The sequence below is a fragment of the Grammomys surdaster genome, unplaced genomic scaffold, assembly GCF_004785775.1.
Source record: "Grammomys surdaster isolate TR1022 unplaced genomic scaffold, NIH_TR_1.0 136, whole genome shotgun sequence".
NCBI lineage: Eukaryota > Metazoa > Chordata > Mammalia > Rodentia > Muridae > Grammomys > Grammomys surdaster.
Genome location: NW_021604594.1, coordinates 10638365 through 10658503, shown reverse-complemented (window position 1 = coordinate 10658503; position 20139 = coordinate 10638365). Strand labels below are relative to the sequence as shown.

At 35.3% G+C, this 20139-nt stretch overlaps 1 protein-coding gene across 3 annotated transcripts in view; it reads right to left on the bottom strand.

Moving 5' to 3' along the window:
- Atf2 (activating transcription factor 2) overlaps window positions 1-20139 on the bottom strand; it is an 83010-nt gene that overhangs the window by 15111 nt on the left and 47760 nt on the right. For all 3 annotated transcript variants that reach the window (XM_028762905.1, XM_028762906.1, XM_028762907.1), the window contains 3 exons: window positions 15765-15943; window positions 14987-15101; window positions 11819-11905 (listed from right to left, as the gene is read on the bottom strand). In XM_028762905.1, coding sequence (XP_028618738.1) covers window positions 11819-11905; window positions 14987-15101; window positions 15765-15943 — 381 coding nt within the window. The remainder of the gene's footprint in view (window positions 1-11818; window positions 11906-14986; window positions 15102-15764; window positions 15944-20139) is intronic.

Here is a 20139-nt window from a genome sequence, read left to right as displayed (position 1 = left end):
CAACTTCAACTGGGCTTGGTAGTACATGCCTTTGATCCTATCACTAGGAAAAGGCAGAGACAAATTTTTGAGTTCAAGGCCAGCCTATTCTACTTTTTACAGGGAATTCCAGGTCAGCCAGAGCTACATAGTGAGACCCTTTCTCTCTTTTCTCCCTCTCCCTCTCTTTTACACACAAACACCACCACCAATGAATTAAATTTAAATGAAGTTTATTCTAAAATTAGTCACATGTCATCATTTTATTACCAATCAGATAGTAAGCTCTTTAAAGCAAGGGCTGTCCTGTATATTTCTATCTTTTTTTTTTTTTAAGCAACTAGTTCACTGATTAATAGAAGCATGATTAACGATGAGACTGCGTGACCTTAGAGATTTGGAGGCCTTTTTGCTGACACTGTTCTGCAAATCTAGATAAGCCCCAAATATCTGAATCAGAGATATTTTTATTTTATTATCCATCCATCCATCCACCCACCCACCCACCAACCAAAAAGTGAATCCAAGGCTTTATGAATGCTACATGTCCATTCTACCACTGAGCCCAACCTCAGCTTCTACAGTTTTCTTAAGAAACTTAATGTATGTATCTGGAGAAAAAGAGTTATTTATACACACGTGGATCTGTTTGTGTGTAAGAGTCATGTAGTTATCTAATGCTTTACAAACATGCTAGACGTAAATATAACTGTATGGGATGTTAAATGCTAAACAGATCATTGGCAACTACTATTCACTGCTCTGAGGATCCAAGCACAGTTGTTCAAGAAGAGCTTTTCAAAGAGGTTCCTAAATAATTCAAGAATTGCTTTCATTTATTCCAACTAACACAACTTATAAAGTTCTACAAATAGCCAAAATTCAGCAATTTCTTCATTATATATGGTTCATAATAACAGATATATAAAAATGTCACCAGAATTCACCTGCGATCATTATATATGTATTTTAGTAGGCATTTCCTCTTTCATTGGATACCAGTCCCACTAACAGATTATATAACCAACCATAATTTGACTCAAGGTCATATAGCCACTAAGTTACTCAATTGGTCAAGTGGTCTCAACAGACCTAGGACACCATGTTATACGTACTGTCCTTAGTATCACTAGAAAACACAGAGAACAGAAAAGATCACCTGAGACTACATAGTTGAATTATTCAAATAAAAAATATTGGGAACTGAGAATGACAAGCATTAACACTGCCAACTGCTAAACCACACCACCCAGATCAAGTGTGTTTCTTTCACTTTTCTGGCTGATTTTATGAATGACAAAAGCACAATGTTTGCAAGGTTCTAGCATCTTCACTGGTCAACACACATTATGTATTATTAAGTCCTATACAACAAAGACACAAATTTAGACTTAACTCCCTCAAACTACAACCTTAAACAAATCATCAATCTCTTAAGTCTTAAATATCTTCATTTAGGAAATTAGTGATAATTTATTTGTAGGAATTGAAATAAAAATTAAATATGCAAAATTAGCTGACCTACAAAGGGATTTCTTAAATAACTGTTTCCTTATTTTTCTATTAAAAAAAATGTTTATTTATTTTGTGTATGCACAAGCATACCATCGGAGCACAGGTGAAGGTCAGAAAACAACTTGTGGGAGTAGGTTCTCTCCGTCCAGTGTGTCCTTGGCATCAAACTCAAGTTTGTATGTAGTATCAGTGTAGTATCAAGCTTAGTATCAGGTGCCTTTATTCACTGAGCTACCTCATTAGCAGGGTTTCCTTATTTCTTAAAAGAAGCCATAGAAGTCTGTAGGTTCTCAGCATAGGGGGAAAGAATTGGGAGAGTTTAGTTTACACTTGGACATAAATGTACTTGGAGATCATCTGAAGCACTGGTCTGTACATAAATGATGTCCAAACCATGAATCTAGATGTCATCACTAATTCCCCCACCCCTTTTAATCAAATTGAAATAACACAAAAATAAAACTAAATGGATGAATTAAAACAAATCAGATGACTAACTAAATTAGTAACTGATAGAATCGGGATCACTTAGGAAAATGTTCAAGAACGGAAGGGAGAAAGATAAAAGCTGGAAAACGGCAGCGTAGGTCACATCACATAAACAGAACAGAAGACTCTGGGGAGATGCTCAACCTTCAGATTTATGCCTTGCAACGTTAGAATGAATATTAGACATCAAAACATAAACAATAACACCTAATCTATGCTGGAGCTTCCTATCTGGATATAAAATGTATAATGTATTCAGAGGTTGAGCTTAGATTTTGTGTTGGCAAAACATTTTTAAGTCCTTAAGTAGAAAACATCCTAGAATTTAAGAGCATTTAAAGTTTTATAGTAAAGAGCTTAACTCAGAGTTAATGAAATACAGTAACTACACATAGGGGAGTCTGAAGTACATAAACATCACTCTCTTGAATAATCTTTAGTAGGGCAAGTTACTACCGTCTAGAGCACTTACAGCAACATCAGTATTCATTCATTATCTGCTCTTGACTGCCCTAGAGTATACAATACTCATCCAGTGAGGAAGCACTAATGTTTGCTCCATGCTGTTACATTGATTACAATGGGTCTGACTTATACAAGTGTGCCACTGGGTATGAACTACAAGAAAGAGATTTAAGGGTTAATTAACATTGCTCTGAATTGCCGATTTTTAAAATTACATAAAAGTGCATGTAGGCTTAAAAAAATAGATTAAGCAAGGTGATGGAAATAGTCAGTAAACTTTCACACCAACTGATATAGGGATATCTAAAATTCACTCATATTTAATTATATTGATATTTTATAGGTCAAATACCTTTGCTAAAAGAATTAACTTCCTGAAGACTGAAGGTTCTTCTCAAAATCACTGAATGAGTTAGGACAGATACAAAAGGAGAAATTCTGTTGAGTGGCAATTTAGTATTTTAAACAGGAGCTTTGCAAAAATAAAGAGTTTTAGCTTAGTATTAAGTATTCTAAGTACATTTGCAATCAATCAAGTTTTGTATACTGCTAAGTCCATACTAAGATCCAACATTTCTCCCAAAAGAGAAGCTTAATATAAGTAAATAAAAAGTGAGTATCTAGAAAAATAAAGGTTGAACACTTAAACTTAAGTAAAATTTTAATCTAAGTAATTTAATTTTAAGTAAATTTTAATTTAAGTAAAATTTTGCCTATAATCTCCAACACGTGCAATAACCAGGGCATAGTTTTAATTTTAAGGTAAAGATATTCACTGTCTCAAAGAAAAAAACATTATTTCTAAGAAGCAAACATATGTGTGTTTACAGTTAATTTTTCATAATATAAATTTCAATTGCTATACTTAAAGGCTTTTTTCTTAGAGACAGATTAGACCAATTAAAGGACGAATTGCTTGTTGCACTGACCCACCCATCTCAACACACTCATTTTTCAGAGATAGTTGCTTTAAAAAAATGTTATTTATGTTCTATATTTATACAGCATCTGAAAATAAATGTAATCACATCTGTCAGAACTCGGTAGAAACAAACTACTCTATCATAGTTCAAAGAAAAAGGTAATGTGCTCTAGGAGCAATTCATGAACAAGTCGGATCCATATTTCACAAGTGCCACAGAAGCTCATCAGAGTGATAACCCTCCTTCTCCTGGGTGTTATCCTACCATCTGCTGCTGTATTACTTATCTTTATTTTGCAACTAATTAACAGCATAATCTTCTAAATTCAGCAAGTTAATTATCATTATTGTAGTCTTTGCAGTATCATCAGTCCTCATGAAGTCTTGTCTTCCTACCCCTAGAGAACACATGAAAATGAAGTCGGTAGGGAGAGGGTCTGTTTCTTAAGTGTGAGCTCATTAGGTGTTTGCTGATTAGCTTGGCATGCAGAGACAGGTCAGAAGAATTCTGCTGAACATGAGGTTCCATGCAGGGCCCAGCTAAGTTTATGTGGGTTTCTGAACATTTGCCAAGATGCTCTCTGTCAGCTTTTAGTAGAAACCCCCTGCAGAAAAACCACTGGCTACCCACTGTGTGCCAAGATATTTCTTGGTTTGTCACACAAGTCTTAAAGGAGTCACTCTGGAGGAACTCACTTTTCTAAATCTAAACAGAACTCCAAGGTGATTAACATCTTACTCCAAGAAGTATTTTTTGTTTGTTTTTTGCTTTTTAAAGTATAAACATTCAGCAAAGTTACATTTATTTTTTAAAAGAGTAATATAAAAAAATAAGTATGTATGGTTTATGGAGTTAGTGGCAAACCCCTTAAGCCTAAACTTCATGAGACCCAGTGTAATTCTGTAGAAATTCACAGATTCTGAGAATTCTTCTACAGTGTTAAAAAGTACTAGATAAACAAGGTATTTGTGAGTCTCTACGTATTTCTGTATTACATTTTTAGTTTTCTAGAGGATCAGAATTCAGTTCCCAGCACCTACATAGTTGGCTCACAATGGTATTTAACTCCAGTTCCAGTGACTCCCATATCCTCTTCTGAACTCTTTGCTGCACATATATATGGTACATATACACTTAGGCAAAACGCCTATACACATAACATATAAATAAGTCTTAAAAAAAAAAAAAAAAGATGTTCGGATTGTTGAATGCCAGTATTACTACCAAAACAACAAAGAAAAATTCAACTAGAGTAGTAAAAGGGAAATAAAATTTAAATGGGAGCTACACATAGGTAAAGAGTTAGGATTATTTAAAGTGTTACATAGATCTAGGCCTGTGAGCTGGAACTCGTATATTTGAAAAGAATAGATGTGAAGTTGTGCCTCTGAATGTAAGAAATTATTTCTTTGACAATTAAGATGCTTCTGTATACTGGGATAGGAACACAATGGCAGCCTTCTTCAGATGAAATGACAAAACTGTTCATTTGTTAAATCTTTTCAACTCCCAGAAGCTTACTAAACTGGGCACTGACATTTATTCGTTAAGAAAAATTATTACATTTACTTATTTACTGTGTTTGTGTGTACATATTCATGAGTCGAGGTCAGAGCTGGCTCTGTCCTTTTATTATGTAGGTAGGTCTCAGGGATCAAACTCAGGTTATCAGGTTTGATGGCAAGCACTTCCTTATTGAGTCAACTCACTGGCCTCTCTGGCCCTTGAAAAGTTAGTTTCAGAAGGGCTTGGTGGTGCACATCTTTAATCCCAGCACTCGTGAGGCAGAGGCAGGAGAATCTGAGTTAGAGGCCAGCCTGGTCTACAGAATGAATTCCAGGAGAGCCAAATTACACAGAGAAACCCTATTTTGAAAACAACAACAACAACAACAACAACAACAAAAACCACATACCCACAAAAGATAATTCCAAATAGGCAAATTATACTTATTTGGTAAGACTGAGAACCAGGCTATCCTTGGATTTCTTTTCTTTCTTTCATTCACATTTGGCTACTGTTGATTTCAGGTTAAAATGTTTAGACCTAAGATGGATTTAGTTGTATTACTTTGTTGTCAGTATTAAGACAATTTTAATTAAGCTTTGAAATGATATTAGGACCTTTAAGAAAATCAAGCCTTGCTATATTGAGTAGCTATTAGAGAACTTAAGAAAATTTCTCAGATAACTAAAGTAAGACATACTGAGTTTATAGAAGTACACCAGATTTAAATGAATTACACCTTAAGCCTTTAAAAAGCAATCATTACATAATTGTGCTTGGAAGTTACTTTGAGAACTTTTAGAACTGTTTCCAAAATCTGTAACTTTAATAAAAGCAAGTTGTTATACTATATTTTAGTATAAATTGTTTTTAAGAGTAGTTCCTCAATAATTTTTGAGCATAAAAGTCATCATGAGCAAAGTAGTGACAACACATGCCTTTAATCCCAGTGTTCAGGAGGCAAAGGACAGATGTCTGTGAGTTCAAGGACAGCCTGATCTACAGAGCAAGTTCTAGGACCGCCAAAGCTACACTAAGAAACCCTATCTGGATGGATGGATGGATGGATAAATAAATAAATGCACCAATATAACAAAACAACAAAATCCAAATATCTGATTCATAGGATATAAGTCTAATGCTCTGGGTTTTAAAAACAAATCAAAATTCCATTCTAGAAGATAGACCTCTTGATTGTCTAATCATTACTAGAAATATATCGAAGAAAAAAAATCTAATAATTTATGATCTTCCTAGATGAATGTCTTAGTACCCGTAAAATGTTTGTTACATGAATAGTAAGGGACTGTAAATCACATGTCTAAAGTTCTCACAACAAAATGGGAAGTTCTCATAACATGATCAGAATAGAAATCAGTAAGAAACAATTTAGTTGGAGGTCCCCAAATATTTGAAAATTATGTAATACATTTCTAAATAACTCACTTGCTAAAGAAATCAAAGGGAAAATTAGAAGATTCATTATGATGAAAATGTAGTAAATAAAAATTGGTGAATACAAGAAAATTTATAGCTATAAATGCCTATAGTAAAAAGTAAAACATTTTCAATAAATGACATACGGTTCTACTGTAAGAAGCTAAAAGATCAAAAGATAGAAAAACTTGAAAGAACATAAATACAGCCTTATGACAAATAAAGGTGAGACCAGCATGGCAGTTCACACTAGCACTTGGGGTCAAGGGTAGAGACTGGTTCAAGTTTAAGGTCAACTTGAATTTTGGGTCAGCCTGGTGAGAACTTGACTCAAAAATTCAAGCTGTAGATTAATAGAAAAACTTAAAAAAAAAAGGATGGGATATAGTTCAGTTTGTAGAGTGTTTGCCTTACATGGGCCAAGTTCTAGGAATGATTCTTGACAACATATAAAGCACATGCTTGTTTTTCTAGTGTTGGAGTAATATTTATATGCACTGTATGAAGATATGTCTTCCTTGCCTGCCTAAGGCAAACTTGTGATTGGTCAAAATAAAAAGTCTATGGCTTATAGCCTATAGCAAAAAGCAAAACAGTAATATGGACAAAGAGAGGAACTCTGGGTAAAAAGTCACGTGTGGCATGATTCACCATTGAGATGCAGAGGAAGACAGACATAATAAACTGAGGAGAGGTAATTCTTCACATGGCCAAACTTAGATTAATAAATATAAATGGATAATTAAGTCATGAGCTAGTTGGGAGCCAGACTAGCTTAAGGCCTAGGCATTGATAAATAAAAACCAGTCTTCCTGTCACTCAGAGCATGGGCAGACATAGAAAAGCCCTTATGGTAACATTCTAGCACTTAGGTGGTAGAGGTAGGAGAGTTAGAAATTCAAGGTCATCTTTAACTACATAGTAAGTTTGAGGTCAGCCTGACAACATAAAAACAGGAAAGGTTAAATGTGTATCTGACTCACCAACTGTGTTCTTCAGGTATTTGTTCACTGAGTATTTGTGAGGCAGTGGATTCAGTCTCTATCACTATAGATACATTACAAGACACGACAATACAACAACAGAAAGTCCATGGTGGCTTTACTCATAATAGCTCAACACTGAAAACTAAATGTACATCACTGAGAAAATGGATAAAAAATTGTAGTACAATCACACAATGAAATACTACTCTGTAATAAAATGAAGTTATGAGATATTTATCAATATAGATAAATCTCAAAGATATATGCTGAGTTACAAACAAAACAGTATATAATTGAGTCTATATTAAACTAGAATGGTTCCAAACCACAAAACACATAACTAATTTGAAAACATTTTGGGTATACGTTTATGATCTATATGATAATAACAGCATATACTACATTAATGGACATACTTATCAGAACTTTGTAGTTACAAGTGGCTCATTTGAATATATAAAATTTGCATTAAAATCTATGAAATAATTAAGTGGAGGTTATGTACAGGTAAAATCTAAATGACAGTATAAAACAAATGAAGCTGGGTGATAGGTACATGCTAATCTATTATATTTCTTGCTCACTTTTATATATCTTGCATATATAAAGCAAAATAAATACTAAAAAAAATTAAAGCAGGAGTAGTGGGAAAAGGCACGAAGGAGATGACTCAGTGGATAAAGTACTTGCCAGCAGCGCCTCTAACTCCAGTGCTGGAGCTGGAAAAGGGTGGATCCCAAGGGCTGTGCGCTAACCAGTCTACCTCAAACACCTAACTCCAGATCCAGTAAGAGGTCTTGTCTAATAAGAAGTGTGGTGAAGAGACACAGGACACTCCCTCTGGCCTCCATATATACATGGATGCATGCATAGGTGCACACATCCACTTACATGTGAGCATACACAAAATTTAAAAAATAATATTTTTATTTAACCAAAATTAAGGAAAGTATATTTACTTCAACAACAATTCTGATAAGAAATTTAATTGGATTGTTAAATTTAAGTGGGTCATTCTGCCTCCCCCAATTTTCAACTAATGATTTACTGTTAACTTTAACAGATGATAGAATTATGGTTCTTATAGCCAAAAGAATTTCCTTTAGGGTCTGTTCCTCTTGGGTCAGTTTGTAGGATAAAAGCTGCACTGATTACGTGCATGCATGTGAGTATGTCCAGACACATGCACTTCACCAGGCCCTTCATGCCTATTCTACACAACTTTTATTTTCTACATGCATGGCAAATTAAACCCACTTTCTCATCACTAACACACCATATTTAAGTAGAAAACTCCTAACAGAGCACATCCCCAGTGAAGGTCTTCTGTCATTAAATAAGATTCAACTCAGTAATTTAGCAGGATTGACTTAACTGTGCTAATAATGTAAAAACTTTGTCTCTTCAGCTTTTGAATTCTTCTCAGAATCATCAGTAATTAGCTCATTTATGAGCCTTAATCATTCTTTTTCCAGGTAATATACAAGTTTTACAAAAGTTATCATGTGCAAATTTCAGATGATTTGAACAGACAGTAATTAAAAATAAAAAAACTAAGCTGTATAACAAGAAATATCTTCATGTGTAAAATTTACATTACCATAAAGAATTGAAGCAAATAAGAATCTAGCAATGGTTATCTAAGATAACTGATATTAAGTAAAATTATCATTGAATCATTAACAGACCACAGAGAGTCTATTAATTTTGACTCTCATTTTGATAAATATGAGAAAGTTTTTCATGCTTCCCTCAAGAATATTAAGACAGTTTATGGGATCTGAATTAAGAAAAAAAAATCTAGGAATGAAAGCTTAATCCTTTTACTTTACAAATAAAGAAACTGAATCTCAGAAAAATATAAGCCATGCTGGGCCTAGTAATACAGACCTAAGATGAGGCAAGAGACTCCCAAGTTCAAAGCCTACATAGGCAACAGAGTGAGGTCAAAGCCAGCCAGGGCACCTTAGTGAGACCCTGTCTCAAAACAAAACAAAAAGTAGGGGGTTAAGATGTTGCAAAGCTTCTGTAAAGCAAATGACACCGTCAATAGGGCAAAACAGCAACCAACAGATTAGGAAAAGATCGTTACCAATCCTACATCTGATAGAGGGCTAATATCCAAAATTTACAAAGAACTCAAGAAATTAGACTCCAGACAACCAAATAACCCTATTAAAAATGGGGTACAGAGCTAAACAAAGAATTCTCAACTGAGGAAATATGAATGGCCAAGAAGCACCTAAAGAAATGTTCAACATCCTCAGTCATCAGGGAAATGCAAATCAAAACAACCCTGAGATTCCACCTCACACCAGTCAGAATGGCTAAGATCAAAACCACAAGTGGCCAGGCAGTGGTGGTGCACACCTTTAATCCTAGCACTTGGAGGCAGAGGCAGGTGGATTTCTGAGTTCGAGGCCAGCCTGGTCTACAGAGTGAGTTCCAGGACAGCCAGGGCTATACAGAGAAATATTGTCTCAAAAAGAAAAAAACAAAAAGCAAAAACAAAGAAAAAAACAAAAACAAAAACTCAGGTGATAGTAGATGCTGGCGAGGGTGTGGAGAAAGAGGAACACTCCTCCATTGTTGGTGGGATTGTAAGCTGATACAACCACTCTGAAAATCAGTCTGGCAGTTCCTCAAAAAATTGGACATAGCATTACCTGAGGGCTCAGCTATACCACTCCTGGGCATATACCAGAAGATTCTCCCAACATATAACAAGGACACATGCTCCACTATGTTCATAGCAGCCTTATTTATAATACCCAGAAGCTGTAAAGAACCCAGATGTCCTTCAACAGAGGAATGGATACAGAAAATGTGGTACATTTACACAATGGAGTACTACTCAGCTATTAAAAGACAATGACTTCATGAAATTCTTAGGCAAATGGAAAGAACTAGAAAATATCATCCCGAGTGAGATAACCCAATTACAAAAGAACTCACACATGGTATGCACTCACTGATAAGTGGATATTAGCCCAAAAGCTTGCAATACCCAAGACACAACTCACAGACCACGTGAAGCTCATGAACAAGGAAGACCAAAGAGTGGGTGCTTTGTTCCTTCTTAGAAGGAGTAACAAAATACTCATGGGAGGAAATATGGAGACAAAGTGAGGGACAGAAACTGAAGGAGGGGCCGTCCAGAGACTGCTCCACCTGGGTATCTATCCCTTGTGCAGTCACCAAAGGCAGATGTTGATGTGGATGTCAGGAAGTGCAGGCTGACAGGAGCCTGATCTAGCTGTCTCCTTAGAGGTCTGCCAGAGCCTGACATATACAGAGGTGGATGCTCATAGCTAACCATTGAACTGATCATGGGGTTCCCAATGGAGGATTTAGAAGACTGAAGGAGCTGAAGGAGTTTGCAGCCCCATGAGGAGAGCAACAATACCTACCAACCAGAGCTCCCAGGGTCTAAACCACCAGCCTGGGAGCACATAGGGAGGGACCCATGGCTCCAGCTGTAAGTAGGAGAGGATGGCATTGTTGGGCATAGGTGGGCGAGGAAGTCCTTGATCCTGTGAAGGCTGGACACCCCAGTGTGGGGGAATACGAGGGCGGAGAGGTGGGAGTAGGGGCACATCCTCATAGAAGCAGGAAGAGGGGGGATGGGATAGGAGGTTTCTGGGTGAGGGGGGAAATGGGATCACATCTGAAATGTAAATAAAATATCCAATAAAATTTTTTTAAAAAAGAGCAGCTTACCAATAAATCTGCCTTTAATATAATCTTAAAAAAAAAAAAAAAGATGTAGCTCAGTAGCAGAGTACTTGCCTAACCTATACAAGGGAAAAGACACAAAGGATGGCAAATACAGAATTAGGATTTAAATAAAAACTTATCTCCTGATTTCTAATCCATAGCTTTCTTTGAAAAAGTATTTTGTGATTTAATTATTTTTATTTTATGTCTTCTGATGTTTTGTCTAAATGCATGTCTGTGTTAAGGTGTCATCCTCTGGAACTGGAGCTACTGACAGTTGTGAGCTACCATGTGGGCGTTTGGAACTCAACCTGGGTTCTCTCTAAGTACAACCAGTGCTCTGAACCAGTTAGCCAGCTTTCCAGCTCCTTTAGCTTATCTTTTTTAAAAATACAAATACTATAGCGTTGAAAGTACAAAAGAAAAATAGGGTTTTCCTTTTAATCACATGCAATGTTTTTTAACTGGCATACTAGTTAGAGAAGTTAAGTGTAACTGCTCAGCATTGTTTCAGAGCTTCTGCTTAATTTCAGCTACAGTATTTATTCAGAACCTCCACTAAGAGTTTAAGGCATAGTCCAAACCAGACAGATCACAAGCAACAGAAACTAGAATTTTATTTCCAGCTCACCCCCTTTATATTTAAAGTATCATTAGTCAGTCACTACACTAATGGAAGCTTTTCTTTTCCAAAATTTCTGGTTCTTCTTTAGTGCAATATAGCCCACAACTTTATAAAATGTTGGCCTTAATAAAAAAAAAAATGAGACTCAATAAATGTTCAAAAAAAATTTTGCTTACCATTTTTGCTTCTGACTGGACTGGTTGAGGAGAGGAAGGGCCTGGGATTCCTGGAACACTAGGCACCATGGTGACTGGCCGAACAAGCTGTGAAAAAGATATTTAAAATAAGTTGGCTCAGTATTTACAAACAGGATGTATCTTTTTTTATTACACACAACTATAATTTGCACCTTTGGACGCAGAAAATTATAAATTTTAACTGTAGCTGATTATATGTTTGCACTGAATTCTGATTAACTATATAACCTGATTTATCTTTCAAAAGTTGTCAATTTCTCTGATATAATAATCTCCCTATTTTAGCCTTTTTCAAAGGATTGTATTCTCCCTCCCAATCTACCTGCAAGGATCAAACCTAAGGTCTTGTGCAGATGAGTCAAGCGATCTATTATAAAGCTCTATCACTACCCACTTTTTTTTTTTTTTTTTTTTTGGTTTTTCGAGACAGGGTTTCTCTGTGTAGCCCTGGCTGGCTGTCCTGGAACTCACTCTGTAGACCAGGCTGGCCTTGAACTCAGAAATCCACCTGCCTCTGCCTCCCAAGTGCTGGGATTAAAGGCGTGCGCCACCACCGCCCGGCCACTTTTGTTTTTTGAGACAGGATTTCATAAAGTTTTTTTGAATGGCCTTGAACCCACTCTGTAGTCCAGGTTAGCTTTTTGTCTCATCCTTTTAAGTAGGTGGTCTAACAGGCCTGTGTCAGCTGGCCTGGCTTTAACTGTTCCTTCTTATAAACTCATAATATTCAGTGATTGGTAGAAAAATGTGTACATTATCTTTTACATTCTTTTAAATGTAAAAGAAATGTATCTTTTACATTTAAAAGGACTATCAAATCTGTGACAATAAAAATTAAAATAATTTCAACATAAACTATAATGTATTAAAATAAGTACATGAATTTTCTAAAATTATGTGCATCGATGTATTAATAGAAGATGCTGTCCCCTGACATCTCAGATAATACTTTAACAGGGTTTTCCACCTTCACTTTTCACTTTAGCAGTTGTTATGTGAATAGGGCTAATCTCTTTTTTCATTACAAGCTTCTTAATACAGGCACATTTAAAAGGATAACCATTTTATCTCAAATATAAAGCAAGAATGTTTCCCGCTTTAAAAATATCTACAAAAAAGAGAAAGCAAACCTTTATCTGAGTCTTCACTAAGACTTTTTTTTTTTGGCGGGGGTGGGGTGGGAGTTTCGAGACAGGGTTTCTCTGTGTAGCCCTGGCTGTCCTGGAACTCACTCTGTAGACCAGGCTGGCCTCAAACTCAAAAATTCGCCTGCCTCTGCCTCCCAAGTGCTGGGATTAAAGGCGTGCGCCACTACTGCCCGGCTTTCACTAAGACTTTTAAGTAGAAATTTGAATAACAAGTTTCTCTTTAAAGAAGACAAAATATCTTGGAAATACCTCAATCAATGATAATTTGGATATTTAGATTACTTAAAAATTCCAGCACTCATGTAGCAGAGGCAGGTGGATTTCTGTGAGTTCAAGGCCAGCCTGGTCTACATAGTTCCAGACCAGCCAGTACTACATAGTGGGATCCTGCTTCAAAACTGGAAGGAAGAAAGGATGGAAGGAAGAAGGTAAGGAAGGCAGGTTGGAACTTAATACTTAACATGCTATTAATATTGCTGAGGAGGATATCCAAACCACAAATTTTAGAATGTTGCCACAAGTTGGCTTTAAAAAATAATCTCAAAAAGCTATATAGTAAAGAATTATACCACACGAATCAGCACTATTTATCCATGTAATAACAATAAAATTTTTACATTTGTTTACTTTGTATATGTTCCCACACACGTCATGGCACATATTATGGAGGTCAGATGACAATTGCTGGTGTTGGTTCTCTCCTTCCACCATGTGGGACATGGAGATTGGAACAAAGGTTGTCAAACTTGGTGGCAAGTGTCTTTATCCACTGAGACATCTCACCAGCTCCGGGAGGGGGAAAAAAAAACAGCAACAAAAAACCCCAACTATATTCATTACACGAGTGACTACGACTTAAAAGTATTCTTTATAGGAAATTATTAAGAAAGTTTGAAATTATATATGTATCATAAATAACTTACGGAAAATGAAAATAGTATGCTTTGGACAACTTTGCTAGACATCTAAAAGTGCTTTTCAGGATGAAAATGTGAAATGCTGAAGACCAATATGAAAGTATGAGTAAAACTATTTTGTGAAATATGATACTAAAAAGAGAAAAATTTCATCATTTCAAATACTGTGCTTTTAAATAAAGATTTAATTTTTTTCAATTATGTGCACATGTGTGTTTATCTATGTGTGGGCATGTGCACTGTGTGCAGGTGCCCATGGAGGCCCAAGTCGTCAGATCCTCAATAGCAGGAGCAATAATCAGTTGTGAGGCATCCAAAATGGGTGCTGGGGACTCAACTCATGTCCTTTGCAGGAACAGTACAAGCTCTTAACCACACATCTCTAACAATATGTTTTTAAATGTTCACTAGACAACTCAATATAGTTAATTACCTTTTCTATATTTTTCAAAATTTATGTATTTATCGAGTTTCTCATAAAACTTCATTTAGATTTTCTCATAACAAAGTAGCCCAGGCTGACCTCAAATTTATTATTTAGCTGAGGCTAACTATAAACTTCTGATCCAATCTCTGCCCATTGATTATTGGGATTACTGACATGTGTCATCAGGCCTAGATACGAATGTTTAGACCTTAACATACTTGGGCCATCAAAGAAATTCAATAAACTTCATGTAACCATAAAAGACAAGTGTGTTTTTCTGAAGAGTTTTTTATAACTATAAACACCATAGCTATTTGACAGCATTCCAATACAAATATCTTAAGAGATTGAAAATATTTGAATTTCGCAAATCTAGTCAAACTGAAGTCAGTTGAATCAAGAAATAGTACAAAAAGAATACAGAAAACAAGTATGGGGAGGGGCATAGAGAAATGTTTTCTGTCCAATTATGTTAGCCTAGAATATTATCGTTGATTACAGGTATCGATGAATAAATATTACTCCCCATTAATAAGCATTTTGATAAATTCCATTTAGTAAGTAAGCCAATCAAGCAGTTCAAGTATATTTTCTGGTTATTTTACCAAGACCAGTTTTGACACAAAGACTTAAATGGTCTAACTTTCCAACTTACTGGGACTGCAGCTGGAACATGCACATTAGAACTTGTAATTGATGCAGGAATAGCAACGGGCATGGTTTGTCCATTAGGAAGATGTAATAGAAGAGGAAATGGGCCTGGTACAGGACTAAGAAAAACAAAACAAGGTAAAAATGTAAAGATCTATACCAACCACCTCTGCAAAATAACAGTCTTTTTCCTCCTATTACTTAAAAATAAGTTTTCTAACCTTCAAAAGGCAAATTCCAAAACTTAGATATTTTTAATTGCATCTTAAATGCATAATCTATGTATGAGTGTTTTTTAAAAAAAAGCCTTGGGAAAAGTTAAGGATTTCTAATTTGTAAAACGAGAAAAGTTCTCATTAGAAAGGTCTTGGGAATTACTTTTAAGAACTGAGACAAATGTCATCTTGAAATGAAATAACTTTGTTTTGTGTCAAACAGCATAAAAATAGACCATCTTGAACTTATAGTCTATGTTCATTGTTTTAGCTAAGATTTAGATATTTATTGTCCAATGTGTCCGATAATATTATTTTATAAATATTAAAAGTTTCCAAAACCGAAGACAGGCAGATGCAGATTCTCATTCTCATATTCATTCTCTCTCTCTCTCTCTCTCTCTCTCTCTCTCTCTCTCTCTCTCTCTCCCATATATGATTTAATTCAAGTAATTAAATATCCTAGGGAAAAATCATAGTAAAATAAAATGAAAAAAAAAAAAAAAAAAAAACCAATAAAAGCCCTAACGACTCACATACAGTCAGTGACTGGCTGGATTCACTTACACAATTGGCCTGTTAGAGGATGGTGCTTGGGTGATTACAGTACTTGAGGTTGGTGAAGGTACTGCTTGTTGAATAATTACACTTGAGTCAGAACTTGTGAGCAGCACATTGGGAACCTGTAATGATGCTGGACGAACGATAGCGGATGTGGGCTGTGCAGTTTGTGCCAATGGTACTTCCTATTTAAATTTTAAGATAAATAAAGGGGTAGTATTTTAAAATGCAAGTTAATTCATGTACCTCAGTGAACAGAATGTAACACATTTCTGAAAGCAACCACTAGATAATACTTAATGCACCTACAAGTAAATTAATATCTAAAGTTAATTGAAAATATCTAAGCAGTTGTAAAGTTCAAATACAATTCTTAAAATAAAAAAAAAAACCAAATCTGTGGTTTTGGTTCAATGTGTTTCTTTATTAATCCAAATTAGGCTGGGCTACTAAGCAATGTTTCTGTAAGAATTTCAGTAAGAAATACAAATACAATTTACTGTTAGTAATCAAAAACAAAATCTGGAAGGGATTGTCCTATCCTATTTGCTTATCGTATTGCAAAATCAAGAAACTGATCCAGCAAGGTAGTGCTATGACTTAGACAATTTGATGTTTAGAAATGTTTTAAGATATAGTGGTGATGCATCTCTTTGATCCCAGGGAGGCAGAGGCAGGGCAGGTGGATCTCTGAGTTCGAGGCCAGCCTGGATTACAGAGCAGATTCCAGGACAGCCAAAGCTACACAGAGAAATCCTGTCTCAAAAAAACAACACAAAGGGAAATGTTTTGAGACATTTTAAATTAAAAAAAAAAAGTCTGCTAATATCAGGTAGTTTTTCATTTGGTAACAATAATTTTCTAGTATCAAAAGACTAATTAATTAACACTGATACTGTGTGTTTTACAAAATTAGTAAGTAGAGCTGACAGCTTTCCAAACTAAAGAGAAACAGAATTTATGAATCAGCCAGGATGATTCTTACAAAAGAGATGAGGGCCTTACCCAGAACTCCTTAACTATCCTGTCCTTTTGAATTGCCTTTTATATAACTACTTACATTTCAAGTCTTATTATGATACTAGGAAGGAGAAATTGGTAACATTGTAACTGCACTTTTCAGCACATCTAAAAACTTCCAACTCAAGAACTAGTGAGCAGAGCGACAATGAGTAAAACCATCATGGAAACTTCCTACCAAAGTAGGCATTAAACGTTCAACAATAGTGTAGTAAGTCAGATGATATAGCAGAGGGTAAGTTAGAGCTGGGTGCTGTAATAGTGAAGGAAGAAACCTTGCAAAAAGAAATTTGATCTGATATTGAAACAATCATGAGGAGAACAGGCTATGGAGAAGGAAGTAATGCTAGGCAGAAAAAAACTTAGAATACTTGATGAATAAAGAGAGCATGAAATGAGGATGGATGGGTAGACAATCAAAATCAATGAGGCTTTTCCTAAGGAATAATATAAATTGTCTTCAAGAGTAAATTGCTAAAAAGACTTTCAGCAGAGAGAATGACTGAATAAATTTTTAAGTTCCCACACTCAGAACTAAGGGAAGCAGATCAGGCATACAAGCAGGTTAGAAAGAAATTTTAGCCTGGTATGATTGTCATGCAGTTATACAGTCACAGCAACTCCGGGAAACTCACAAAAGAGGATTATTAATATGAAACTAGCTTGGGAAACATGAAGAAATTTTGTGTTTTACAAGAAAAATAAAGGTATGAGGAAACTTCAGTAGTCTGGAGTACATGCGTGGAGCTCTTGATTTCATTCTCAACACTGTAAGTAGGGAGAGAGAGAAGTAGGGGTAGTAGTGGTACAACTGAGAGGTGATAGCTAAGACAATGACACTGAATACAAAAGAGGTTTGAACCTAATTCAAAACATGCTTGGTAAATGAATACACTAAGATTTGCTATTGGTTTCAAAGTCAAAGTAGAAAACAGAAAACTAAAGGTGACAACTAAATGCTTTGCTTAAATTAGTAGATAGACGCAGATTTCCCTTTTTTTTTTTTTTGTTGGAAGGTGCAGGAAGGATATTGGGAGCGAGAGGCAGGTCTTGCTACATAGCCCAGAAAGTTTTAGTAGTACAGGCTAGCCTTGAATTTGCAATACTCCCCTCCTGACACTACCTTCATAGTGCAGAAATTACAAAGACAGACCATGCATGGGTGGAGAAAATTTCCTCAAGAGGAGAAAAATGAGGACAGAATTAAGGATTTAGTTTCAGACATACTGAGATGTTTCATAGACAACGGAAAGGAGATGCCAACAGAGAAACTGTGTTCAGCAATCAGGAGATACCTTTGGCTGATATAAATTTGGGAATTACCAATTTATAGTTTTAAAAATTACAAGTCTCCATGGAATTTCCTAAAAAGAAAATTAGAACACAGAAGAAAATCCAGAATTGATTTTTCCCAACTTAGTGAAACTATGTATTACAAAAGGAACTAATGACTAAGGAATGCAGAAGCAGCACCCCTAGAACTAGCCACAAAGAATGAAAACTGGAAAATATAAAGAGAAAGGAATGCTCAGAAAGGAAATAAGACTATTCTAAGGATCCTTAATAACTATAATAAATGGAAATGATCATGTTTAGAAAGAAGAGGATAATTAAATATATCAAGATAATAATGAAGTATAACCATTAAAAACTGTGAAATCAATGAAAGAGAGTATGTGCTTAGCATCCAAGAATTCTAAGGTTGGGATTGAGAACAGCAGAGTACCTGCCCAGAATTTCAATTCTCAGTACTGGGGGAAGGAGTAATATAGAATAAGGATATAAATAAAGTATTATTATATGCCTATACCATCTATTTGTAATCCAAAATAAATGTTATTAAGCAATAAGTTAAAAAATCCGTAACTTTATAAAAGTTACTGTAAACCAGGTTAATTTTTTATTGAAAGAATTAAAAAGATACATTTAGTGTAGTCTACATACAGTGTCTGTATAGCCTACAGGAGTATTAAGTCATGTCCCAGGCTTTCACATTCACTTGACACTCATTCACTTAGTTCTGCAGTGTAAATTCCACTCTGTAAGCTTTACTCATGGTCAGTGCCCTTTAAAGTGTACACTTTATAATTTTTTTATACTGGTGATGTTTCTCTCTCTTTCCCTCTCCCTCTCCCTCTGTGATATGAGTATACCTGTATGTGTACATGTTTGTGTGTGGGGATGCAGGCATGTATACACAGAGGCCAGAGGACAACCTTTGGGTGCGAGTCTTTACCTTTCTATCTTGTTTGACACAAAGTTTCTTTGCCACTGTGTACACTGGGTAGCAGGCCTATGAGTTTCTGGAGATTTTCCTAACTCCTCCTTTCATCTCCCCTTAAGGGCATGAAGGGATTAGAGGCACTAGTCCTAGGGCATCTGGTTCTTATGTGGGCTCTTGGGGAATCAAAACTCAAGTTGTCAGGCTCATGAAGAAAGTTTTACTCACTGAACCATCCTCCCAGCCTCCACTTTTTCTATGTTTAAATACCAGTATGCTGTAATTTATATATATATATATATATATATATATATATATATATATATATGCTCAATATAGTAGTATCAAGTAGTACAGGTTTAATCTGGGAACGACAGCCTGTAACACACTAAGTATATAGTAGGCAATCTTGTCTACATTTGTGTAGATACACTCTGCTTTGGAAAGAATGAGAAGATTGCTGAGTTGTTGTTTTTTTTTTTTTTTTAAGATACACTCCTGTCAGCAATAAATGACTATATTCTCATGGTAGAAATCTATTTGTGTTCTAATTTTATAATAGTATTTAAAAAGGAACACTGCCACTGTCTCTTTACGTGTAGACATAGTGATCCTATATAAATTTGCTCATTTTATGTGTTTTTCAAGTGAAAAAGTGATGAAGTACACATCATAATGTAAAATCAACATTTAAAAATAGCCCAGGAAACCTAAGATACTAATGTACTTGAGGAAATATCACTCATTGTTGATATCAAATATATACTGGAGTAATAATTACTCTTGGATATCCTTTTTCAGCTGCATACATTTTTTATATCTTCAAATAACACTTTTTCTAAATAATAAAAATAAATATATATGAAGATGGAATTTTCCTCAAGTATTCACATATGTTTTTATATATAAAACCCATACTCTTCCATTGAATTATATAAAATCTAATTCCTTAATGTTTCATACAGATTATAAAAATAATCAAGTTTGGGAACAGTGAAATAGCACATTAGATAAAGGACCTTACAACCAAGCCTGAAAGCCTGAGCTTGATACCTCGGACCTACACAGCGTAAGAAGAGAATTGGTACCTACAAGTTGTCCTCTGACCAACACATGCCATGCACACCCACAAATATAAAC